The sequence below is a fragment of the Pelophylax lessonae genome (genome assembly GCF_965119305.1).
Source record: "Pelophylax lessonae genome assembly, chromosome: 4".
NCBI classification, from domain to species: Eukaryota; Metazoa; Chordata; class Amphibia; order Anura; family Ranidae; genus Pelophylax; species Pelophylax lessonae.
Window position 1 is genome coordinate 600,712,615 of NC_138771.1, and position 26,776 is coordinate 600,739,390.

The 26,776-nt window shown below is 44.4% G+C and overlaps 1 protein-coding gene across 2 annotated transcripts in view; it reads left to right on the top strand.

The window, feature by feature from the left end:
• Positions 1-26,776, top strand: part of SMARCA4 (SWI/SNF related BAF chromatin remodeling complex subunit ATPase 4) — a 123,544-nt gene that overhangs the window by 38,922 nt on the left and 57,846 nt on the right. For both annotated transcript variants that reach the window (XM_082257267.1, XM_082257268.1), the window contains exons 2-9: positions 11,648-11,886; positions 12,836-12,968; positions 15,357-15,785; positions 18,417-18,515; positions 20,110-20,368; positions 23,415-23,541; positions 23,651-23,824; positions 25,006-25,179. In XM_082257267.1, the coding sequence (XP_082113393.1) occupies positions 11,680-11,886; positions 12,836-12,968; positions 15,357-15,785; positions 18,417-18,515; positions 20,110-20,368; positions 23,415-23,541; positions 23,651-23,824; positions 25,006-25,179 (1,602 nt within the window). In that variant the 5' untranslated portion in view covers positions 11,648-11,679. The remainder of the gene's footprint in view (positions 1-11,647; positions 11,887-12,835; positions 12,969-15,356; positions 15,786-18,416; positions 18,516-20,109; positions 20,369-23,414; positions 23,542-23,650; positions 23,825-25,005; positions 25,180-26,776) is intronic.

Consider the following 26,776-nt stretch of genomic DNA (forward strand, 5'->3'; position numbering starts at 1 on the left):
AATAGTTTTCTTTTTTGATTGTATGTCCTGGCTCTGATGACATAGGTCACCCAAGAAAAATATAGTGATTCTTCCTAGTGGGGGACACAGACAACAATAAAAAGTTGGCAGGGATTCAAACCCCTTCATGATATTTAAACAAAGGGAAAAAAAATGCATGCCTACCAATATACTTAAAGTTGTGTCTCAGACATGTAAGACTACTTACAACAGATTGTTTAAATTGGTTTAAAAATAAAATGGCGTTTTGCACGTCACACCTGCCCTCCACCTGCATCTGTGATCTGCTCTGAGTTTCCCTTTAAGAGGTTTCCTTTTGTGTTCTGCACTGTATTTTTCACATTACTCTGCGCCCCTGGAACGCTATTTGAAAGGCAATGACTGTTGCAGCTCCTCTGATTAATATTCCAGGCTATTCAGGCTTGGATTGTACACGTTCTCTCATCAGCACGTCCTTGGTTCGGGTCGACGGGAGACACTGGAGGCCTGTCCTGTACTAGGAAGTGTTCGGCAGTCAGGCTGACGAGGATGTTAAGCGTCTGAGTTCTCCCTTGTTTGCCGAGCTGCCGCCCGCCGCTGTGCGTCTGCCAGGGCATCAATAAAACCCATCAATAATTCATGCGTTTCTCTTTTGAAGCTGCGCTTATGCTTTTTTTTTTTTTTCTATTCTCTTTTCTCCCTTGTGCTTTTTTCATCAGGCATCAGAGTAACAAGCAGCTTGTTCTAGAAAACGCCTGAAAAGAACAGATTGTGTTTTATCTTCTTCCCCCGTCTTAATTTAATTTATTTGGTGCGGTACCTGGACTGAGCAGGCCTAGCAAGACATCAAAGTGGAAGTAATTTCTCGTTACAAGTGTAGCCAGGCGGTAATCGGCTTCTCTTTTTGCTTTAATTAAATCTTTTGGTCCTGTTAAGTAGGAGCTTTTTGTAGCCCGTCCTTCTTTGGACCATAAAAAACCAGCTGCTACTGGGGAAAGTGACTGGCTGTACTGGTTAGAGGACGGCACCTGATTTACTCAATGACATTCCTTACGCTGCAGTCAGAATTAGGAATTTAGACCTTGCGGGGAGCATGCATGCTGAGCGGTACCGTGTTCCACCAAACATTGCGGTGGTACCCTAGACCAGTGGTCCTCAACCCTGGCCTACAGGGTCCACTAACAGGCCAGATTTTCAAGATAACTGAAATACATCCCAGGTGATATCATTTGCTGATCATTGATTGCAGTACTCTAGTCTGCATCTCCCCAAGGTAATACTTAAAATCTGGCCTGTTAGTGGGCCCTGTAGGCCAGGGTTGAGGACCACTGCCCTAGACCACACCACTCTTTTAGTCTTTTAAAGACCAAGTTTAACTTTTCTAATTAAATGTACTGTGCAGTCAAGGGCCAGCTTAGACAAATTCAGCTTACTCTAGATTAGAGTTTCTTAAGCAGGGTTCCTCCAAAAAGTTTGTAGGGGTTCCTTGAGCAGTGACCAACCTCTAAAGATTGCCATAGATGGTTCGAATCTCCATTCAGTTCAGCAGGGACCAGCCGAGATTCGAACCATGTATGGGCAAGCTAAATGTACCCAAGTTGATTGATCGATCAATGAAGTTGGGTATAACCAGTCTGTCGGATTTTACATACGATTATAGCCAGCGGCTGTTATCGCTGCTAGCAGTAATTACTGTGTTCTCCCTGCAGGGACGGCTCCTCCCTGCTGGGAGAACACAATGGCTCTGCGGGAGGGATTCCCCCATGTACACTCGATGAGAGTATTGGACAAATTATTCTGTTTTTTTTTTTTTTGCATGCTAGTCTCATCAAAAATGTAGATGTTACGAAAATTCTCATGTGACAGAATACATATTTGGAAGTGATGTAATGCATTTCTTTTTCTGAGCATGCGTGTGGTCTTGGCCTTTGGTGTGTTTTTTTCTTTTTTTTCGGACAAATACTGTACTGGGTAAATGAAAATTGTAAAAATTGTATGCTTCCTCTCATTAAATGTGATTAGAACTGCAGAGGGAGAGAGTCAGAAAATCAGGTGTTAAGGCCCGAACACACGTACCGCTTGTCGGCCGTAAATATTCGGCCAACGTCCGATCGGCCGATTGTCGGCTTGTTAGTATGATGCTTCCGACAACCGACTGCGACTTTTCGGCCGAACAAAATCTGGTCTGCATGCTATAACATTTTTGTTGGCCAACACCAGAACGGCCGATTGTTCGTCAGTCGGTACAGATTTCGGCTGACAAGTCAGATGAGCAAGACTGGGCATGCTCAGAGAAGAAAAAACACACGAAAGTTAACCAGCACATGAAATCACTTCTGAAGTTGGTTGTTGTTGGCCGACAAAATTCGTGTGCAGTCTTGAGCACTTTTCAACCAACACGACAGCACTGGACAAAAGACGGCCGATCGTTCGGCCGACAATCAGTGCATGTGTACGGGGCTTTACTCTTCTAGTGCTTTCGTCTCTGTTCACATTGGGGCGGCTTCAAAGTGTCTTGACTCTGAAGCCGCCCCGTACAGCGCATCTTAAAAACAACTTTTTTATTAGAAGCCAATGCCAGCCACCCTGAAGTCGCCCCCAAGTAGTGCAGGAACCTTTTTCCAAGTCTGAGCGATTTGAGTTGCTCTGATTAGAACCATTCTATCGCACTGAATGGGGTGCGACTTGTCTGACAAGTCGCCCCAGTGTGAACCGAGCCGTCCAGATCCTGTATAGAAGGGGTGCTCAACCTTCTTAAAGGGCTAATATGCCCATTGCAAAAGTGCAGTGTATGTGATGTTTAATACACCGGCCTTTTCCTCTTCCAGCTTCTGCTGGCATCAATCTCTAGGTAGCTAGAAAGGTCCCAGGCGAAGTGCACTTGGTATCACTCCACCTAGGACAGGAGCCGGCCCTACAGAGGAAGCATCAACTTATGCGGCTCCATCTGCTGCCGGCTCCATGCACTCTGATGCCCTGGGATGGTGGCTCAGCAACCCCTTGATTGCAATATGGACTTACTGACCCACCATCCCAGAGCATGGGCATACACATCTCTGGTTTAAGATGGCGGGCCACAGAATGATCACCCCTGCTGTATAGAGCTGTGGGTACACAGTGCACAGGATTTGGCCAGCCTTTGAAATCCTTAGCCTTAGCACTTTGTAGGCTGCTGTTCCATCCTTGCCTGTTCTTGGGACTGTGGGAGGACTGTGATGTGCTGTACGTCATAGACCCTGTATTTTACGTACCTCAACTACACAAAAAGGGCAGAGAATAGGACACCTTGCTGATTGCTAATATAAAGCATAAATATGGATAATATCCCCCAGATTGGGACTATGACGGGTAACGACACAGGTTGGTATAACCAAAGAAAAAGGTTTATTTGTTGTAAACACAATAAAAAATATATATATACATTAATTGGCAAAAGGGCCAAAAATATTACACAATTGCACAATTTAGAAAGACAACGTTAAAAATTGAGCGACTCTTTATATTGGTAGATCCAATGATTATTTAGACATGGAGGAACCTGTAATGTGGTTTTGAAGACCCTACGCGTTTCAATTATACTCTTCTTCAGGGGTATTTTTAGACCTTGGTTCCAATTGATTGTTTTATAACTATTTTACATTGTTCTACAAAGACAGAAACAAAAATGTTAATTTTATGTCATGGTACAACTTAAAGTTATGTATCATTTGTTTTTAGTTGTATATTATTCACCATATCTCATCATATACATACCATGTCTTTTTTTTGGTCATTCGATCTGTAAAGAGTCGTATTTAAAAACTTGATCGTTTTAGCCTTCCCCAGAATCACATGCCGGGAGATGTATATGGGGGTTTGTACTGAGGATTCAAACCATTCCTACTCAATCCAAGATAGGGAAAGAGAGAGATGGGTGAGTCAGTACTGGATAGGAAGCCGAGATAGGGACAGAGACGTGGGACGGAAGCACTGAGTCACTACAAGGGGTCCATACCCAAAAGAAGAACACCAGCTTATTCAGTCCGCCATTCTAGAAAAATTGAGTTAGAAAATATAAATGTTGTATTCTTATTTATTGGTAACATACTTTCTTAGTTAGAGAATAACAGTATGAAGAGATGTATCTCTTAACTTATTTGAAGTTTAAATCAGGTTTGTAGGATTTTAAATTTACATATTCCTAGGTATTGAGTATTCATTTAAGCATTGTAATAGGAATGTGGATTAAAAAATAAAAATTAAATAAATAAAAAATAAAACCAGATATATATCATCTTGCAAGATATAAGTTGTTCCCTTTGCAAAATACATTCATGCTCTCAAAGGGATGCCTACCTTATACAGGTGTGTTGTCAAGAAAGGAGGCTTTGGAGGGTAGGACAGATCAAATAATCACACTTGCAAGATATTTTCAATGGCCATATAGTTTCCAAAGAGACAGAGGAGACATCTATTTTAAATATAAAGTTATATGTCAGTAGGTAAGTATATATTTGTTCATACAACAAATTTGGTGCATGATTATAGTCTGTACTTCTAGAAAAGAAAGTCAGACCAGAGAATGCATCTATCTATAAGTATCTTCAAAAGTTTTTATATTTCAAAAATTACCTCTTGGGAAATGTCAGGCCGATTGCAGAGTGTGTGTCCCTCTCCTCCTGTGAGTGAGGAATGCCTAAATGGTTGTGGGAGGGATGGCTTTTTATATCTGAGTTTATGAGGATGGATTGACTGATCTAAAACAGGTGTATGTGGTGGGAGGGCCCCCTGAGGGGGCGGTGCGGAGGGCTACAGGTTGGCAGGGTTTAAACCAGCGTATATGGTTGTATGTATCTAAATTAGTATTAAATTCAAAAAGTGAGGATTTGCTGTTATAGGGAACACTCATCATAAATATTAACCCTGGAAAACATATCTTTTGTCTGATATTCCTCCTGAAAATTAGCAGTATGGTTCTTGGCATGTGAGTGTGCTCTCGGCTTCATAGCTGTGTGAGATCACATAAGGCACTGCTGCCTTTGACTGATAGTCTTACTAGGTTTGGAGTGAAGATTTGGTGAAGCCACAACTGTGGAAAAAAGGAAGCAAAGCTCTGCCTCTACCAAGGTTGCAGCCATCACAGAGAAACTGTGCAGAACAGGGCATGGTAAGTCATTAACAAGGAAAAGATCAGCTGGAGGAAGATCAAAATAAATTTTGGTGACTAGTCCTTTGTTCTCTTTCAGAATCTAGATCCTCTTTAACCACCTCCCTATTGTCCCATTAAACAGAGTGTTGGATGTCTTATTTTTGGAGTGCTGGTTAGATTAGATACACACTTCAGAAATCACTCTTGGGAGGCCAACAAGCCCATTGGTGGCAGTGAACCAAGGAGACCTCCATGTCTTGGTTCACAGACTCAGTGTACAGAGCCAAACCGAGCGGCTCTGTACCATGTTATTGAAATATGTCATTCATTTACCCTGTATCAGCAACAGATTTAAGTAGAGGGGTTTGATTGCGGGATTGTTTTTTTAATCCTTTGACCTCCCCTCCTTCCTTACATTACTGATCTCCATCCTGTCCTGTATTAGACATGTATCTTAACACCCTTAGTTACACCCCCCCCAATCATCTGCATCCTCCCAGTGTCTGTGACCTGTACATTAACCCCTTCATCTCCTCCTTCCCAGAAGAGTGCAAAGGGTTGGCCAACTCAATATTGAACCTACATACTAAGACTGGGAGGCCATTAAAGTTGCTTGTAAAGGCCGGTGTCCCAATACTTTTGGCAATCTAGTGTATCTGCATGGTATTTTTCTGTTTTTCATTCTATTTTATTGAGTTGTCAAGTAAAAACGAAAACAATATAAAATGGCTATATCAAGTACAATAAGCAGGGCTTTTTTTCTCAGAAAAAAGGTGCAGGAACTCACCCACGACCCTGTGTTTACAAGTGATAGTGGTGAGCAAGGAACAGAGGGTCTGAGCCAAAAGCGATGGAACTGAGTTCCTCCAAGTTCCAGCTGAAAAAAAGCCCTGACAATAAGTAACTTCCATCATAGTCAGTATATATAAAAATGGTGACACCAACACGCAAAGGGGGGGAGGGGGGGTGTTTAATCAGCATCCCATTAAAAGTCTGGCAGGAAGTATTGCATGGCATTTTTCAAGCTGATTGTCCTGATGGTGACAACAATGGAATATGCTTGTGTAAGGGTGCATTCACAACTGCAAGTGCCCCCTGCCTCCGATTAATGTCAGAACCCCAACGTGGGTTCCTGCGATTAGCTACATGGGCGAGCCCCACTGAAAGCAATTGGAAGCTTCTGGCTCTTGCAGCCAATCCCAGCCACTCTCATGTAATTGCTTATGCAAGTGATTGGCCTGGATGCAATGCGAGTGGCCGCAAGAGCCTGGCAACCTCCCATTGCTTTCATTGGGGCTTTCTCATTTAAGCTAATCACAGCCACTCTCATGTAATTGCTTATGCAGGGGCCACATGCGAGTGATTGGCCCTGGATGCAATGCGAGTGGTCATGAGAGCGTGGCAGCCTCCCATTGCTTCCAATGGGGCTTTCTCATGTAAGCTAATCACAGGAACACCGCATTTGCATGTTCTCGCATCTAATCAGAGACAATGCTGCCGTGCCTCCTGTGCTCTCTCATCCAGAACAAAGCACTCTCCTGCAGGAGGTGTGTTGCTGGCCAGATCATCAGGTGAAAACTGAGGAAAGAAGCCTAAAAAAAAAAAGTAATGCAGCCACCACATCCAGTGATTGATAATCTGCAATGGAATACATTGTTGGGTTTAATATTGCTTTAAAGCAAAGGGCACACAGAGGCTTTCCATTTTATCTGCATTTGGGGAGAAGCGGCAACGTTCGACTTTACTGGCCGCTTGTTCTGTGTCGGGTGGGGGGGGACTAGGTAGAGAATGAAGGATGGTGGCCCCAGAGCTTTCTGCCCTTTAAGGACAGGTTGGCGTTGGCAGTGCCCCCCGGTTCTGTCCTGACAGTCCCCCTTTAGTCTTTGCACTATGCTGTGCCTCGTTAGGAGAGCGTGCGTGGAGCGCAGTCTTGATCCTGCGTGTGATTATGCCGCTGATCATCATTCTTCTTATTGTCTTCCTCACTGTACGCCAGACTTGAAGGACTAATTCTAGCCGTTATTATTCTAGAACTGCAGGGTGCACATTCATAGTCCGCGTCTCCTGATAGAGGAAGGCATTTGTCAGGATAAATATGTATCTGCAATATGTGGAGCACGAATCTCGCACATTTCTCTCCGCGGTCCCTGCAGTCGCCTCACAGCACGCTTCATCTCCCTGTTTTAAGGGGGAACTTTGACTTAAGTTCTGTTGTAATGTGATGGATTTGGCAATGGAGAATCTGGCTTTGTAAGCAGGATTCAGTAGCTTGTTGTTCTTCTGGGGCAGTGGTACTCGCACTGCTTGCACTTAAATTTAGGAAAATAAAATAACGAATACTGTGCTAAATTTACATTTCACATTTTAATATTTTCCCCAGAATACAAGATGTTTGTTGGAAAAGTCACCTGTTAGCATTTTTAACCAAGTGTATGCCCTAGTTCTGGGGTCTCCGTACTTTCTAAACAAAAGGCCAGTTTCCTGTCCTTCAGACCTAAGGGGGAGCCAGACTGTAGCTATTAGGAGTAGAAAACATCCCAACGTTAGTGGGAATAAACAATGCACCATCTTTGGGATCAGTGGAGTGACCAGTGCCCCATTATTGTCAGTGGGAGAAATTGGACCCCATAGTTTTGTCTTTGGGCTCCATCATTGTCAGTGGGAGGAATTGGGCCCCATCGTTTGTGTCTTTGGGCCCCATCGGTTTGTGTCTTTGGGCCCCATCGGTTTGTGTCTTTGGGCCCCATCGGTTTGTGTCTTTGGGCCCCATCGGTTTGTGTCTTTGGGCCCCATCGGTTTGTGTCTTTGGGCCCCATCGGTTTGTGTCTTTGGGCCCCATCGGTTTGTGTCTTTGGGCCCCATCGGTTTGTGTCTTTGGGCCCCATCGGTTTGTGTCTTTGGGCCCCATCGGTTTGTGTCTTTGGGCCCCATCCGTCTGTGTCTTTGGGCCCCATCCGTCTGTGTCTTTGGGCCCCATCGTTTGTGCCATTGGAAGGAATTGGGCCCTATTGTTGGTATGAGTGGATGAAAATAGTTCCCCAAGGGCCGGATAAAAACAAGCAAAGGGCTGCATCTGGCCCCCAGACCACACTTTAGAGACCACTGCCCTAGATCATCCTTTTCCCCAAGTTTTTACCCCTTGAAGTAATTTGCAGGTCTTTGGGAACCCATGCTAAAACGAATTCATAATTGGTCAGTGAAAAAAATGCTCTGTACATTGGTGCTTCAGTGAGGAGAATTTCCCACTATAGTAGTGGCCAGATTCACACCTTTCTAGACCGCTAGAACGATCATTGGTGCCATATGGCTGGCTTTGCCGAAATGGTGTTGACCCTCAGCCAAAGCTCAGGGAACCCCTTGCTACCTCTGGAGGAACCCTACTCTCTTTATATGTGCAACGAAATGTACAGTCTTGCTTCATCCCAGCCCAGCCAATCAGGATGACTGAAGGCTCCCTACTCCTCAGAAAAAGCTGGACAGTTGTTTCCCAAGAACAGGAGATTCTTGGACAAGGACGCGAGGTGACTAAAGTACTTTAATGACAGCTGACCCTTGTTCAATAATGTTCCCCAGCATTGTACTTGAGGATATAAAACATCCTCCTATGTAAGGGCAAGCTGCGAATATTTTGCATGTCTGCTCTCCGTCCTGGCTGTCGCTGATGACAGGTGTCCCCTGATGTTCTGGATCAAATTAAAGTGGTTCTCTAGAGCAGTGATCCCCAACCCCCGGGCCGCTGACCGGTACCGGTCCGCCCAAAGAACATTACATTATTTCCATTTTAGAAAAAAAAAATGTTTTCAGAAAAGGGTGAACCCGGGGCGCAGAGCAGTGCGCCCTGAGCCCACCCATTTGTGTGACAATAGCGAATGAATATTTGCTATAGTCACACGGATCCTCCTCCTGGTCAATCAGGAAGCGGGTCCGAGACCCGTTTCCTGATTGGGCGAAAGGTGAACCCATGCCATTGGCCAAGGAGGAGGAGTGAGGAGACGAGGGGAGACTGAGGAGAAGTCGCCGCTGCAAATCAGGTAAGTGCGCTGTGTCACTCTGCGTTGACTGGGGGCACGCTGTGTCACTCTGCGTTGACTGGGGGCACGCTGTGTCACTCTGCGTTGACTGGGGGCACGCTGTGTCACTCTGCGTTGACTGGGGGCACACTGTGGCACTCTGCATTGACTGGGGGCACGCTGTGGCACTCTGCATTGACGTCCCCCCCCCCCCCCCCTCAGCGGGCCACGGAAAAATTATCAAACGTTGACCGGTCTGCGGCGGTAAGGTTGGGGAGCACTGCTCTAGAGCATACAACCACAACTGATGGAGTCTTCTCATGCAAACTGAAGGCTTTGACAAAAATGAAAGCCTACGGGTAAACACTACCACCTTCAGGCTCCAAAGCAGAACTACACCCCATCTTAGCATCACAAACCAAAAAATGCTATTTTAAATTTTTTTTTTTTTTTTTTTTTTTTTTATTTGGCTAGGAAGGAATTAAAGAAATGTGTAAAAAAAAAAAAAAAAAGTTTAAAGCAAGTTCACAAATACTAGCAGCATAAGGATTAAAAATAGTTGATTGAGAGAGTGGTGACGCTTTAGTTAGTAGGGTAACTGTCAGAATCAGTTACTAAAATGGATTTATTAAATGTGATATATAATTTATTTATTTTTTTGTATATTTGCGCACATTTCAGTCTATAATAAAAACATACCAGTTTTTTAAAAATGAAAACTGTATATCAAAAGGCTTATATGTTTTTTGAAAAATAATATATAAAAAATGTAATTCTGCACATTTTAGTCCATTGCAAAGTAAAGTGACAGTCAGGTGCTGATGGAGTGACGTTATGTAAACCCAAATCCGACCACCATTCTTGTCGGCTGTGACCGGGGTGAAATGGAGAAGTCTGCCGCTGGGATGTGGCTTACCCTCCTCTTCTCTGTTGTGGTTACGGCACAAACCACACATTTTGTGTTTTAGAGGAACTTTCTGATTTCTGATACTTGAACGGAAAGTATGGTCTTTTCAATGATCTGTTGTGGTTTAAACCGGCTGATGTCAGTGTGTTTTTGATGGATTTATTTATTTTTATTTAATAATTCTACCATGCACATGTACATAGTCAGGCTCTGCGTCTTGCTTTGCAATGGTTATGCTTTACTGCTCCTTCTCATGCTGCAAATCTTGAAGTTGGCCGACTCCATGAAAACAAAGCACTCTGTGGGTGATCTCTTAAAGAGGTTGTAAATACACAAGGTTTTTATGCAAGAAGGTAAAAAAACCCTCTGAATTCACCTGCCCCCCCCCCTTATACTTACCTAAGCCCCTTCTCAGTCCAGAGATGTCCAGGAGAGCCTTTTGAATTTATGGGCACTCGCACTCCTGATTGGCTTTTGGCAGCAGTGGGAGCCATTGGTTCCTGCTGCTGTCAATCAGAGCCAATCTGACAGAGGGGTGGGACCGAGTCGTGGCTTTGTGTGTAAATGGACACACAGAGCGGCGGCTCAGCTTGGGTGTTCCCTGTTTGCTGTGGGGGAACCTGGCAGGAGGGAGGGGCCAGCGAAGGACCAGAGAAAGCGCATGGGGGCTGCTCTGTGCAAAACCATAACACTTTAAATACTAAAGTGGATGTAAACCTGATTCATGAAATCTGACCTGGGCACATCTATCTGTAGTGTTTACTTATCTCTCTCCAAAGCCCTAAGTACTGTTTCTTTCAGCTACTCTGTTCCTCAGTTATCAGCATGATAACTTCCGATAAGCTCTTCAACTCAGGAGATAAAAGCAGCTGGAAATTCGTGTCGGGGAGGTAGCTTAGAGACATTTTAAGCAGAGAGCTTGTCTATTCACAGCACAGCTCTGCAAGTTTCTTTGTTCCTATGTGGGGGGGGGGTTGTCCCTTTCCTCCAATCAGCTCACACACAGTGTATGCCCAGACTCCCCTCCCACTGCTAAAAACTGGAAGAAAAATCTCTAAAAGGATGTGCACTTTCTAAAGAATATAGAAAGCTGAAGACAGCAGATATACATGTGAAACTTACATAGGGAGATTTGTCTCATCCCTGTGTATCATCTGAGGCTGTTCACTTCACTGGTATATGTGAGGGTTTACATCCACTTTAGGCCGGTCATAGATGGATTGAATCTCGGATGGTTCAGCAGGGAACAGCTGAGATTTGATTCATCTATGGGCAGGCTGGTTGTACTGATATCAATCCTTCAATCTACTTTATTACAACCAGCCTGTTGGATTTTTTTGCATGCTGATACTGCCGGCACCTATAGCCACTATTGGTAACCATTGTGTTCTGTCGGCAGAACACAGTAGTGCTGCGGGAGGGCTTTCTCAATCAACATTGACTGTCTATGGCCTACTTTATTTTATGAAATCCAACTCCTGTAAACACCAAGTTCAGAAAAAAGGGCAAATTTTAGCTCAGAAGGATCTATTTTACTTAGATGTTGCATTAAAACAGTTATACTGTAGTTCCTTCTTTCTTTTTTTTCCTTTAGCACTGATGAGTATTTTTCTTCTTTCACAGATTGGAACTGACTGAATCTCTTCCAAAAAGCAATGTCCACCCCCGATCCGCCTGTGGGGGGCACCCCTAGGCCTGTGCAGTCCCCCGGGCCAGGGCCTTCTCCTGGTGCTATGCTAGGCCCTAGCCCTGGGCCATCTCCTGGATCAGCGCACAGTATGATGGGACCAAGCCCCGGGCCTCCTATCCCTCCCCAGGGTCCTAGCGGATATCCGGCAGAGAACATGCATCAGATGCACAAGGTGAGAATCTCTCGTGGCATTTGTAGAGCCTTTTTTATTATATCAATCTTTTGGAAATTTTTTAAAATAATAAACTTCTGTGTATGCAAGTTTAATTTTGCATTGTTCATTTCTAAAGTACAACTAAACCTGTGAAGTAAAGATTTGCAAACCCAAAAATAAAAACAAATGCAGCCACCACATCTAATGATTGGTATACATTTTTGGTTTTGAGTTTAATACCTTTTTAAACCCCATTAAAGTCCCACTTGAAATACATTTTTAGCATTAATATGCTCCTTACTCCTAATGTAGCTTGTCGTGTCCAATACCTGTGGTAGCTACTGCTTGTCCCATAGGGTGCTACTGTACATTTCCATGATTTTGGTAGTCATGCCTGCTGAAAGGAGTCGTGTTTTGGCATGTTTAACAAGATCAGAGTAGTGTGCCCTACATGTCGATTGACATAACCCCCCCCCCGACGTCATTGCTTCTCAATATAGGCTGATGGGAGCTACGTAATGGTGGCAGAGCAGTGATTTATATAAAGAGGGAAGCTGCGTTGTCACCCTATTAAAGGAAGCAGACTTTAATGGTTCTACAGAATTGAGGACACCATGCATATGCAGGACCTTACCTCTCTCCTTTACAACCATGAAGGAAAATTTCCACAAATCCGATTCTTCTAGGTGGACTTTAGACTTACCCAAGAATATTGTTCATTCCTGTGATCAGATACCTCCTGCTCTAGCCCCCCCCCCCCCTCACACTCTATTACCTCTCAACCCCCCGCTATCCCCTTTTTCTACTAACTTCTCCTTTCCTTTTTCACAGCCCGTGCCACACCAGTAACCCCCCCCCCCCCCCCCCACTGATTTTAATCTACCCGACCCCTTACTGTGCTTAATAGAGGGAGCCTGCAGGTTCCTCATTGTCTTAGGTCAACCTGTTTTTTTTTTTTTTTTCTTAGCCGATGGATTCCATACACGAGAAGACAATGCCAGAAGACCCACGGTATAGCCAGATGAAAGGGATGACAATGAGGCCTGGAGGACATTCTGGTATGGGACCCCCACCAAGTCCAATGGATCAGCACTCTCAAGGTATACCTAATGTTATGTGGGTGGGAAGGAGTTCTCATACTCTGTGTGTCGTTGAAGAGCAGCTTTATGCTCCAGGTACAACCTAGTGGTGGAGAGAAGGTGGGAGATTTACCCCTCCTCATGACCAGGTCATTTTTTGCTTTTTGGCACTGTTATTTTAACTGATAATTGCATGGTCATGCAGCGCTGTACCCAAACAAAATGTATGTAATTTTTTTCCCCACAAATGGAGCATTTTTTTTTTCTTTTTTGGTGATATTTTGATCACCACTGGGTTTTTTTTTAATTTTTGGTCTATAAACGAAAAAAAGACAGACAATTTAGAAAACTTACTATTTTTTTTTTTTATTTTCCGCTATAAAACATATCCTATTGAAGAGACAAGAACTCACTGCTCAAGGTGGTGTAATTGCCTAAAGACTCACACCGGTGCATGTCCCGGCTCGCCTCCGTGAAAACTTGATAAAGGAAAAGGAATTGGCAGCACTCCAGGTTGAGTCAAAATCCAGATTTATTGATTGGACATCCAAATATGACAATCGTGACTGTTGCCTATGGTAATGATTAAGCACAAAGTCAGTGTGTGAAACGCGTCTACCTTGTCACGATTGTCATATTTGGATGTCCAGTCAATAAATCTGGACTTTGACTCAACCTGGAGTGCTGCCAATTCCTTTCCTTTATAAAACATATCCCTTAAAAAAATTAAAAAAAAAAAAAAATTTCTTCATAAATTTTGGCCAAAATGTATTCTGCTACATGTCTTTGGTAAGAAAAAAAAAATCCCATTAAGTGTATACTGATTGGTTTGCATGAAAGTTATAGCGTCTACAAACTATGGGATCTATACTGGAATTTTTATTTCTACTAGTAATGTCGAGTAATAGTGCTCAGCGACTTATAGTCGGAAGGCGCGCAATCTGACACTTTGTGGTGTACAGGGATTAGTGCTCCTAATATGCACAGTCACTGTACCAATGACACTGAGTAGGAAGGGGTTAACAGGTAGGGTGATAAAGGGGTTCAATATGTGCCTAATACATTTTTATGTGTGAATGGTGTGCTGCTTTTACTGGGGGGCTAGTTGTGTTTGTTTCCTGCTTAGCAGGGAATGAAAAAACGAGATCACCTGTCACTGGACTTTGTTCTGTTAAGCCCAGAGCTGATTGCCAATCACTGGCCAGGACCCGGTGATCAGCATGTGCTGTGACCAATCGCAGAGCAGGCGGGCAGGTGTGTGCACCCCCTACCTGGAAATGCAGAATCGCATATGTGCGTGATTCTGCACAGTCGGCCCGCACTGCACTGTCACAGTATATGTACAAGCCGCAGTCGGCAAGTGTATAGACTGTACTTCGACAAGTGGTATTCTCTTTTCTGGGAAGACGTCATTCATCCCAGCACCATGCCAAAAATGTACCCTGTGATGCACATATGCAGACCAGTGTACATTGCAAAGAAGACCAGTAAGTTGTGCCGGCCAGTGATTACTGTAAAGAAGACAGGTGAGCTGTTCCAGCCTGTGCTGTTAAAGAAGACCGGTAAGCTGTTGCAGAAGAGACATAGGATGTCTTTTTCTGTGCTAAATATCATACCTGCTCACATTTACGCTTTAATTCCCCTTTAAGATAACTGCTAAACTAAGCCCTGGGCCCTATTCTGCTGCAGTTGTTCACCTCTGCACCAATCGCCAACAATGCTGTATGTAGTGCTAAGATGCCAGACTTGCTGGATTTGAGAATCCTCAACCATCTCATCTGACTCCTCTTCATTTGGAGGCCCAGGAGCACACTAAGGTGATTACAGATATTCTATATAGTAAAGATGGCCATAATTGGATTGAAATTTGCCCACTTCAACAGGATCTTGCTGAATTTCAATCTACGTGTACGTCCGCCTCGCTATGGATAAGGGAATTTGTGCCTTTATTATATTCCGTTCAGCCCATTGGCTGAACAAAAAGAAACAAACGGACTATGGCCAGCTTAGAGTGGAACTTTATGCTAAAACACAAAAATGGGTGAATAGGCAGAAGAGACAGGCGTTGTCTCCTCTGCATTAGTTACTTACCCATCTGTCTGCCCCGTGTACAGTGGGACACCACATCTTGGGACTGAAGGTGAGTATGGTTTTACTTCAAGCCCAAAGACTTTGCACCTCCTTATAGTAGTGATGCTATTTTTTCAATACATTCAATGGGTGAGGTTAGGGGTATATGTTGACCAATAAGATGCAAGTCTTATTGGAAATGCTCTTACATCACCTTACTGACAAGAGTGCGGCCAGGTGAACTATGCTTTCTACAGCGAGAATCCTTTTATTAGACTGTCAGACTGTTATTATGTTTTGGTATTTTTTTTTGGCAAATATTCATTGTTGTCTTTTTAGGTTACCCGTCTCCATTGGGCAGCTCGGAGCATGTCCCAAGCCCAGTGCCCTCGAATGGCCCACCACCTGGACCTCCAATCCCCTCTAACTCAGGAGGGGTGAACATGGAGAACCCAGACCCTCAGCAGCAACAGCAGCAGCAACAACAGCAGCAGCAGCAGCAGCAGCAGCAACAACAGCAGCAGGCGACCCGCAGTCCGACCCCTTTTAACCAGAATCAGTTGCATCAGTTACGAGCACAGATAATGGCATACAAGATGCTGGCCAGGGGTCAACCATTACCTGACCACTTACAGATGGCTGTGCAAGGCAAAAGGCCCATGCCGGGCATGCAACAACAGATGCCAACACTACCTCCACCTGCAGCCTCTGGGACTGGCCCAGTACCTGCCTCGGGACCTGTGCCACCCAGCTACAACAGACCTCATGGTAAGGACACAATTCTTCTATACAGTATTCACATCGCTTCACTTTTTCCGCATTATTTTACAGCCTTATTCCAAAATGGATTCATTTCATTATTTTCTTCAAAATTCTACAAACAATACCCCATAATGACAACATGAAAGAAGTTTGTTTGAAATCTTTGCAAATTTAATAAAAGTAAAAAACGAAAAAGATCCCATGTACATACTGTAAATATTCACAGCCTTTGCTCAACACTTTGGTGAAGCACATTTGGCACCAATTGCAGCCTCAAGTCTTTTTGAGTATGATGCTACAAGCTTGGCACATCTATTTTTGGGCATTTTCTCCCATGCTTCTTGGCAGGACCTCTTTAAGCTCCATCAGGTTGGATGGGGAGCGTCAATCCACAGCCATTTTCAGATCTCTCCAAAGATGTTCAATCAGGATTAAGTCTGGGCTCTGGCTGGGCCACTGAAGGACATTCACAGAGTTGTCCGGTAGCCACTTCGTTGTTATCTTAGCTGTGTGCTTAGGGTCATTGTTCTATTGAAAGATGACCCTTTGCCCCATTCTGAGGTACACAGTGCTCTGGAGCAGATTTTCATCAAGGATGTCTCTGTACATTGCTGCATTTATCTTTCCCTCGATCCTGACTAGTCTCCCAGTTGCTGCCACTGAAAAACATCCCCCAGAATGATATTGCCACCACCATGCTTCACTGTAGGGATAGTATTGGCCAGGTGATGAGCAGTGCCTGGTTTCCTCCAAACATGACACTTGCCATTCAGGCCAAAGAGTTCAATCTTTGTTTATCAGACCAAATTCATTTTTTTTCTCATGGTCTGAGAGTCCTTTAGGTGCCTTTTGGCAAACTGTCATGTGCCTTTTGCTGAGTAGTGGCTTCCGTCTGGCTACTCTACCATACAGGTCTGATTGGTGGAGTTCTGCAGAGATGATTCTTCTTCTGGAAGGTTCTCCTCTCTCCACAGAGAAACGCTGAAGCTCTGTCAGTGACCATCGGGTTCTTGGTCACATCCTTGACTAAGGCCCCTCTCCTCTGATCTCTGTTTGGCCAGGTGGTCCGCTCTAGGAAGAGTCCTGGTGATTCCAAACTTCTTCCTTTTACGGATGATGGAGGCCACTGTGCTCATTGGGACCTTCAGCGCTGCAGAAATTGTTCTGTACCCTTCCCCAGATCTGTGCCTCGATACAATCCTGTCTTGGGGGTCTGTCTACAGACCATTCCTTAGACATCATGGTTTGGTTTGTGCTCTGACATCCACTGTTAACTGTGGGACCTTACATAGACCGGTATGTGCCTTTCCAAATTATTTCCAATCAACTGAATTTACCACAGGTGGACTCCAGTCAAGTTGTAGAAACATCTCAAGGATGATCAGTGGAAATGGGATGTACCTGAGCTCAATTTTGAGTGTCATGGCAAAGGCTGTAAACCGTGCCGGGACAAGGTCATCTGGTGCCCAGGGCGAAGATGGCAAACCGCCCCCGTGGTATAAAGAAAAAGTCAGTGTCATTTCAAAACCAATATTTCCCATAGATGCCAATGTTAAAAACAAGGAGCAGTGCCATGTCAAGCTGACCAAGATTTCCTATAGATGCCAATGTTAGACAGGGAGCAGTGCCATGCCAAGCTGACTGAGATTTCCCATTGACGCCAATGTTAAAAACCGGCAGCAGTGCTATGTCAAGTTGACCAAGATTTCCTATAGACGCCAATGTTCAAAACCGGGAGTAGTGCCATTCCAAGCCGACCAAGCTGTGTCCGTACTCGTGAGCAGTGCCGGTCCTAGCAAGCAAGAGGGTCATCGAGGCGGGCAGGGAGAGAGGAGGCAGGCAGGGAATTCGGAGAACTGAAGGCAGCCTGACAGGAATCTTCACTGAGTGGAGCACAATGCCGGACGTTGATCCGGCACTGACTTCATCCCCAGGAGCCTCTCATGGGGCCCCCCACTGGTCCCGGGCACTCAGTCAGATGGGTCAGTCCGCCCCTGGTATGAACTAACACACGAGGCGGGCTGGTGAGCGGCCGCTAATGGCTGCCTGTAACAAAGTGAGCCCTTCACTTCCCTGTCAGTGGAGATACCCGCCTGACAGGGAAGTGAAGGTCTCACTTCGTTAGAGCAATTAGCGGCCGCTCGCTTGACCGCCCGGTGTGTTAGTATTCACACACATTTCACCTGTGCTGCGCTGCGCCCCCCTTCCTCTACTAAATGGTGCCGCCCAGGGCATCCGTCGCCAGATTTTTTGTACTGTCTCTGGCTGTAAATACTAAGGTACGTAATTTTTTTTTTTTTTTATAAATTTGCAAAGATTTCAAACCAACTTCATTCATGTTGTCATTATGGGGTATTGGTTGTAGAATTTTGAGGAAAATAATGAATTGAATCCATTTTGGAATAAGGCTGTAATTTTAACAAAATGTGGAAAAAGTGAAGCGCTGTGAATACTTTCCGGAAGCACTGTAATCTAGGGTAATAGGACTGTTGTCCAATACTTGCTTCCTGTCAGATCTATTTCTAGCGCTGGTTAGCAAATCGGGAAACCTCCTTTTGGTTGGAACCATTGTCTCCTTTGCTTTCCTTATGTGTGTCTATGTGCTTTTTCACTAAAGTATTCTGTTATCTTTTACAGGAATGGCAGGACCTGCCATGCCACCCCCAGGACCCTCTGGAGCTCCTCCTGGGATGCCAGGGCACCCCCCAGGGGCTCCTCCTAAACCCTGGCCTGAAGGTAACATGGACAGCACTTGATAGGGGCACTTTGAAAAGTCAAACCCAAGGCAGTGTAAAATCTTAGCAATGCAGCTATGGATTTGTTAAAAAGAAAAATAAATGAATGAATACATTTTTGGTTTCAGGCATTTTTATTTATACCCATACAGCAGTATAGACAGAGTCCCTCAATTTTGTGTGTGTCACAAGAATCAGACAAAAGCAAGGCTATTGCTCTAAAGTTTTTAGAGGGGTATTTTTAATGCTTGCAGATGAGCAGATCTGCTAAGTAGACAGACAGTTGAAATACATATATGGTAACACTTCTACTTACCAAAGGATTTCTGTTTCTGTCCATCTAGCCTTCTGATCACACAGCTGTGTCTGGCATTGGAGGGTGATCCTGCTGTAGTTGCAGTGAAATGCTTTTAGCCCAGGGATCCTCACTACGGCCCTCAAGGTGTTGTGGAACTACACATCCCATGAGGCATTGTAAAACTCTGACATTCACAGAGGTGACTAGGCATGATGGGAATTGTAGTTCATGAACAACTGGAGGGCCATAGTTTGAAGACCCCTGCCTTAGATGGTCCAAAAACCTCTGTGCCTCTCTGAGTTAGTGTCCCACTTTCAATTGGGACCTCAGGATAAACGCAATCCATTTCCTGACACCTTGTCCAAAAAGAGTTCCCCTAATGACAATTTAAAGTAGTTGTGAAAGCTTGATCCCTACTAAAAGGAAACTGGCATGTATCACCTCCTGTGATCTGTTTTGAAATGATCTGGCTGGGCATACTCTGTGGAGTGTTGGTGTGAGATCAGATATGCATGAGCAGGTTGCTTGAAGTACTGCAGGACCACAGGTAATAGTCAATGGGTCATTATTTTACTCTGTGGGTTATTCCAAAATGGTAAATAGCCTATTGCATTTCTTTTGATTGGATCTGCTAAAGCAGTGGTTCTCAACTCCGGTCCTCAGGACCCACTAACAGGCCAGATTTTAAGTATCACCTTGGGGAGCTGAGCAGCAAAATATCACCTGTGATGTAATTCAGTCATCTTGCAAACCTGGCCTGTTAGTGGGTCCTGAGGGCAGTGGGTTGAGAACCACTGTGCTAAAGGAAAACTGGATTGCTGGGCCAGAGTGGAGATGAATTCATGGGCAGGTCATCCTGACATATTTTCCTTATGATCCGGGTTTTAAAAAATAGCCTCTGTATTAAACAGACAGCATTGATCACCAGAGAAGCTCCTTGTCACCCCCGGGAGGTCAGTAATGTCTCCCTGCATTTTACAAAATATAGAACATCGTGTAATGGGACCATTTACGGGCATTGTAAGGTTTTCACTTTGTTTTTTCTTTTCCCCAGCCAACACAAAAAAAGAGAAAACATTATGGCTTCTGCTGCACAGAGCTTAAAGGGGGTTGGAAAAAAAAAAAGTGGTCAGTTACTTTGGTTTGGGAGTAAATAATGTTATGTATCAGCATTAATTCTTATGTCCAAATAGTTGGTATGTCAGCTGGATATATTGATTTAGTCCTGCTGGGCGAACAGCTAGATAAATGGCATTTTTGTGCTACCTTATAGCTCGGGCTTTGTGTGGTGTTGCAGGTCCCATGGCCAATGCTGCGGCCCCAGCCACTGCACCTCAGAAGTTGATTCCCCCACAGCCAACTGGCCGGCCTTCACCTGCACCCCCTGCCGTGCCTCCTGCCGCTTCACCCGTCATGCCACCCCAGACGCAGTCACCAGGTCAGCCAGCTCAGCCTCCTCCGATGGTCCAGTTTCACTCCAAAGCCAACCGCATCACTCCTATTCAGAAACCCCGGGGCCTGGATCCAGTGGAAGTGCTGCAGGAGAGGGAATATCGGTAAGTTCCAATTTGTGCAGGTTTCAGTCCATTTGTATGTAATGGTACACGGAAAAAGATTGTTTGTTTGAAACTTTAAAAAACAAGGTGTATAGTGCCATAGTAAAGGTGACCATAAATAGGCTTCAACCACCTTAGTACTGCGCCATAGTTGATAGACTGCTACAGCGGGTCTCTCTTGTTCTGGGAGGGCATCTTTGGATGTCCTCCCCAGAACACTGCTTCCACACACGCTCTGTGATCACAGATCGAGGTAAAGGGCCAAACACTGCGGCCCTTTACCATGTGATCAGCGGGGTCCAATCACAGCTGATCACATGTAAACAAACTTGCCAGTTATCGGCATTCTTTTCCTCTGTGTGTGAGAGCTGATAGCTGTCAAGGCTGACAGGACAAATATATACTGATAATCAGGGCAATGATCAGTGCAGCCTCACCAGCGCACATCAGCGAAGAAGAAAAATTACTTTTGGGTTATAAAATTTTGCAAATCAGAAAGATGTTTGTTTTTTTTTCAAAATGTTTAGTCCTTTTTGTTCAGCAAAAAAAAAATAAAGATGTTGCAAGAGTGTAAAAACTGCGCTAAACCCAATGGTGGAGGGCATTAACGTCCTACCCGTGATTTGTATCTGTGTGACAATACTAAAATGCAAAAATTAATAGATATTTGGTGGTTTGATTTTTGCAATATCCATATTTATTATTTGAACTAGCGGCTTACCCTCTCTAAAATAACCATTTCATATCCCAGTGGCGCGAGTGATATAATAACAAAAAAAATAAAGAGCCAAGTGCTGATTAAATAACACCAAAAGAAAGCTCTATTTGTCTCCAAAAAAGATAAAAATTTCATATGGTTACAGTGTTGCATGACCGCGCAATTGTCATTCAAAGTGTGACAGCGCCGAAAGCTGAAAATTGGCCTGGGCAGGAAGGGGGTAAGAGTGCCCGGTACTGAAGTGGTTAAAGCAGACTTCAAGCAAGTATGAAAGTGTAGTTTTCTGTATTTGTTTTAAAAATCCTCAGTCCTCTATAAATGTATTTCTCATCATATAACGGGACACAAAGACCTTTAGGGGTCTTTTTGGACATGAAGAGGAAGTGGTTCCATTCCTGATCGCACACCCATGCATCTGCTAACATGGTCGTCTTTGCATGTGCCAAAACTGCAGTTCGGTGGGACGAAAACGTGTGCATGCTCCTTTATGCCTTGCATGATGTGAACAGAACTTCTCTTTTCTATGAAGGGGTCTGATTACCACCAGGAGAGGGCTATGCTTTGGGTAGCGCCTGGGCCTTTTCCTACCGGGGCACAAAATGCTTCAACCAATCTAAATTTTCCAACATTCTTGTAGAAGGGGCTCTACCTTTCTTTGTAATAATTCTCTCTTCAGCTTTCAGGCACCCTTTAGTCTTGGCCTGTCTCCAATTTCTCAGATCAATGTGCCTTAGACCTTACTTTGTTTCACGAAGTACACTTGAGCATCTGCACCCTCCATTTCTGGGGTTTGCTTAGGTCATGCTGTCCTTCTTTTTTTGTTGGTGTGCAAAGATGTTCTCTCCTCTCCCAATTAGAGATTTTAGTTTTCTTTCCCATTTGGAGCAATTCCTCCTCCGTTTCTACAGAAGAAATGAGGTCTTTCAAAATAGAATAGTTCATATTCCCATCGCACACCGTCCTGAATATAGGCACATCAGTTGTGGGTGCTGCAGCGATCACCAGCTGCACACTGGATCGATCACAGATACATATTTGCCAGCACACCAAGGATCATGCACAGCAGTCCGGAGAAACGTTTTATTGCAATCGTTTCTTCAGACTGCTGTACAAGATCCTTGGTGTGCTGGCGAATATGTATGCGTCTTTCAAGATGGTTCTTAGCACTCCCCTCTGCACTGCTCCTTCTCCTTGGTGTTCACAAAGAGAGTCCTTGCCGAGAGGGGGACCGGAGTTACTTGAGATGGCAACAAGGGAAGCTGAGCTTCTGAAATGTAGGCGAGCATGCTCTTTACTCTAAATTTTGGGGAAGAATTACTCCATGGTGACTACAGCTACAGGGATCAGTAAGGGCTTACTGAAAAACAAATGTATGCTCTTAAGCCGTATGAAACTAATTTGTACTCGCAGAAAAGCTCATAGGGCTTACCTGCAGGTACAGTGAATATCTCCTAAACTTGTGCCTTTAAAAGGCTAGGTTCACATCTATGCGTTTTGCAGTGCATTTGCAGAAATGTGCTACAGTCCATTTAACGTTCGTTCCTATTGCTCATATTCACATCTATGCAGATTCTACTGGTGCTTTTTTTTGGAAAGGTGTAGGGACTTTTTTTTTTTTTTTTTTTTTTTTTTTTTTTTTTTTTTTTAATGCACGGTGCATTTTTGGCTCCATAGACTTCCATAGCATAGCATCCAAAAATATATGAAAAACACATGTACTTTTTTTGGTACTTTCATTTTTGGTGCATTTTCCTGTATGACAAAAAACCGCCACCTAGCAACAAGAACACATCCATAAAAAAAAATTAAAAACGTGTCAATGTGTGTGAAAAAACACAAACCACTCTGCAAAACGCTCTGGGAAAACGCAACGAATGCAATCTGCATAGGTGTGAACCTAGTATTCGATATTCACATCTGCTCTGGCCAATGACGTTACTGCGCATGCAGAGTGACATTCTGCATTCAGGGAACACTGTGCTGTCAATGTAGAGGGCCATGTCGTGATGAATCCCACATGGGAGTCGACAACATCGTGGCTCAGCCAATCACATGGCTGGAAGGAAGACTGGGCAAGATTGGATGGAGCACCAGCAGCACCGACCGTGTAGCCCTGGAGGGCTCAGTTTAAATGGAAGTCTGCCATAACGTGCATACCAGCAAAATATGGCATTAACGTGCAGGGGACCATGGTGTTGTAGATATGTAGAGATAGATATTCTATATATATATAAATAATCTCTATGTCCATGTCTATATCCAGTTTTACTTTAAGGAATGTTTAACTTGCAACTCCATTTCATTTTTAATATGCATTTTTCTGAGCAGACTCCAGGCACGCATTGCACACAGGATCCAAGAGCTGGAGAACCTTCCAGGGTCATTAGCTGGTGACCTTAGGACCAAAGCTACAATAGAGCTGAAAGCCTTGCGTCTCTTAAACTTTCAGAGACAGGTGGGTGTGCTTGCTGTTGTATACGTGTGTTAAGGAAACTTTTTGATTTTGAGCTATTTATCTTGAGATGACCTTTAATTAATCAGCCATATGTGTAATCTTTTTCCAGTTGCGGCAAGAAGTCGTGGTCTGTATGAGAAGGGACACTGCTCTGGAGACTGCGCTGAATGCCAAGGCTTACAAACGCAGTAAACGGCAATCGCTGCGTGAGGCTCGGATCACAGAGAAACTGGAGAAGCAGCAGAAGATTGAGCAAGAGCGCAAGAGACGGCAGAAACATCAGGTGAGGGAGTGATGAACGTTATTAGGAGAAACCTGCACTGTGATGAACTGGTCTTTAGTCATCAGTGTGAACCCTGAGCTCTGAATTAACTGCCGGTCAAGTAGCCGTGTACATTGGGTTTGTGAGTGATGGAATACGTGTCTTTGCTGTGTCAAGGATGGTATGGACAGGCTTGTTCAGGATGATATAGTTTAAACCTCTAAGCTGGTGGTGATCTGGTAATGCAGTGGTTTTTACATTACTTTGCTTTTAAAATCCTACAAGGAGCACAGTGAGATAGACCGCTATAGAATATTATGATCATTAAAGAGGAAGTAAACCCTCCTCTGACATTTTTACCTATAGGTAAGCCTATGATGAGGCTTACCTATAGGTACTGTAAATATCTCCTAAACATGTACCGTTTAGGAGATATTTACCTTGCATGCAGCCAGTGACGTCACTGGCGCATGCTCTCTGAAGGAACGGCCGCTCGTGCCGTTCCTTCAGAGCCCCGTGCCGTGACCATCGGCTCCCGCGCGCGTGCTCGTTCTCGACGTCACCGCGGCTCCGGCCAATCAGATGGCCGGATGCCGCGATCCCGGAAGACGGGCGACTGGACATGTCGCCCGTCATAGAGGTAAGCGGATGGCACGGCGGGGGCTCGTTCTAAGGGAAGTATTTCATAATGAGCTAGTATGTGATGCATACTAGCTCATTATGTGTTTCTCTTCTCTTACAGGTTGCAAAAAGAAGAGAATTTAATTTTTTTTTCTTCAGGTTTACAACCTCTTTAAGTTGTCCTAATTGTGAAATAAAGGTTGACTCCTACTTTTTACAGAAATCCTATTCTAAAAGTAATAATCTGATATAGCGTGTACATAAGTTATATTTTGGTAGAACTTGTCTGCATGATCAGCCATTATGAGAATCGTTCAGCCTTTTCTTGTAGTTGTATTTTTTTCCTGTTATCTGCAGTTTACAATGTTTCCTGCAGAATATTGGGTAAATGGTTTTTGTATGCAGGTTAGTAGTAATAAAAACCAAAAGAGAAGATCTGTTGTCTTTGCCGAGATCAATAGAGCGATTTTCCCTTTATTTTTTATTTTTTTTAGTTAGCAATAGTCTCATTATTTAGTATAATGTAGCCTCACTGGCCTGATGATAATTTCTTCTCCTGATTCTCCTCTCTTCCCCTTTAGGAATATCTGAACAGTATTCTCCAACATGCCAAGGACTTCAAGGAATTCCACCGATCTGTCACAGGGAAGATCCAGAAACTGACAAAGGCTGTGGCCACGTACCATGCCAACACAGAAAGAGAACAGAAGAAGGAGAATGAGAGGATTGAGAAGGAGAGAATGCGCCGTCTGATGGTGAGCTTTGGTGGCTCGTGGTCTCCTCTGTTCTTTTTCAAATCCTCAATGATTGCTTCTAAGATTTTTGAGCATTATAAGATTGCTTATAAGTAGGGTTGCGCTGATACCAGTTATTTTAGGACTGAGTACAAGTACCAATATTTTTCCTCAAGTACTCGCTGATGCAAATTACCGATTTACCTATTTACTTTTTTTTTTTTTCTCTTTTTTTTTATTTTTTTTTTTTATTTTTATTTCCATTTTTTTTTTTTTAAACTCAAATTTTATTTATTTTTTTGATCAGTGTTATTGCTATTACAAAGGTTGAACAACATCCCTTGTCATAGCATGGGCTGTGACGGGTCCACTTTTTATGGAGAAATCTTGGGTCCGGTCTCTCCCCAGCACGGGGCATGGTTCTGGAGTCCCGCCACCCAGCAGCTCCTCGGTATCCCCGGCCGCTGAGAGCTCCATCAACAGCCTCTGTATGCTCTGCACTGAGGACACCACCCCTCCCCCTCCGCCTTTCTCAAATGCACAGGCCGGCCACACCAGGGGGATTCACGGGGAACAGGCTGGACCACAGGAGTCTCTGAGTGGAGGTAGAGTGCTGCGGAGCAATGCCTCATCGGAAGGGGTAGGGGCTGGGGGAGGCACTTGCACACAGCACACTTGGGATGGCACTGTCAAGAGACTCAGCAGGGCACAGTAATAATTCTGCCCCCCCCTATTATGGCACTGCCGGCGGGCCCCCTTTCCCTGCCGGGCCTTCAGACCATGCCCGAACTGACAGACCAGTCAGTCCACCCCTGCCGCTAGGAGAACACTCTGGAGGTAGAGAAAGGCGGTGGAGAAGGTACCCAGTAGAGCTGGTGGGAGGGAAATGAGGAGGCGGGGGAAGGGAAATCCCACCGACAGCTGAAACGTCATCGGCTGTTAAGGACACGGCGGCCCCGCTCTTTAACAAGCGATAATTGCCGGCATTCTTTTGTATACTTTTATATTCTTTTTGAGAATCCTGCTGACCTATGAAAGAACTGAACCTGACGGTATTGGTTTCTAGTTTCGATGCATTTGCATGAGTACCGATACTCGTGCAAATGCTTAGAATTGGTACCCATTAGTAGGGTTTCACCGATACCGGTTTAAGATGTGTAGCATCACAACATTTATGGGCAGTGCAGGAGCTGGTAGTAGACTTGACTGAGACATGCTTTAATCTTGGACATCCTCCATTTTCATTTTGGTCCTAATTGTTAATGCTCCAGTCTAATGGCGGCCATATACTGTTTCAATCTCGCCTGGTTCAGAAGGAACTGGCCAAGATTTGAACCGTTAATGGGCAGGCTGGATGTTCCAAGTTGATCGAGCGATTATTTTTGGCACAGCCTGCCGGATTTTCTTACGCTTATTGCTAGTGGCTGCTGTAGCTACTAGCGATAATCACTGTCTTCTCCCGGTGGGGATAGCTTCCAGGAAAGAAATTTGCATTGTGTATGGCCTGCCTAAGTAAACCTTAGTTTCTGTATGTATGTGATAGGGGCATTAGATTGCACAGTTCACCTGGGTTTGTTATGGAAATGGGTCTTTATATGGTGCGGTCTACATACAAGTG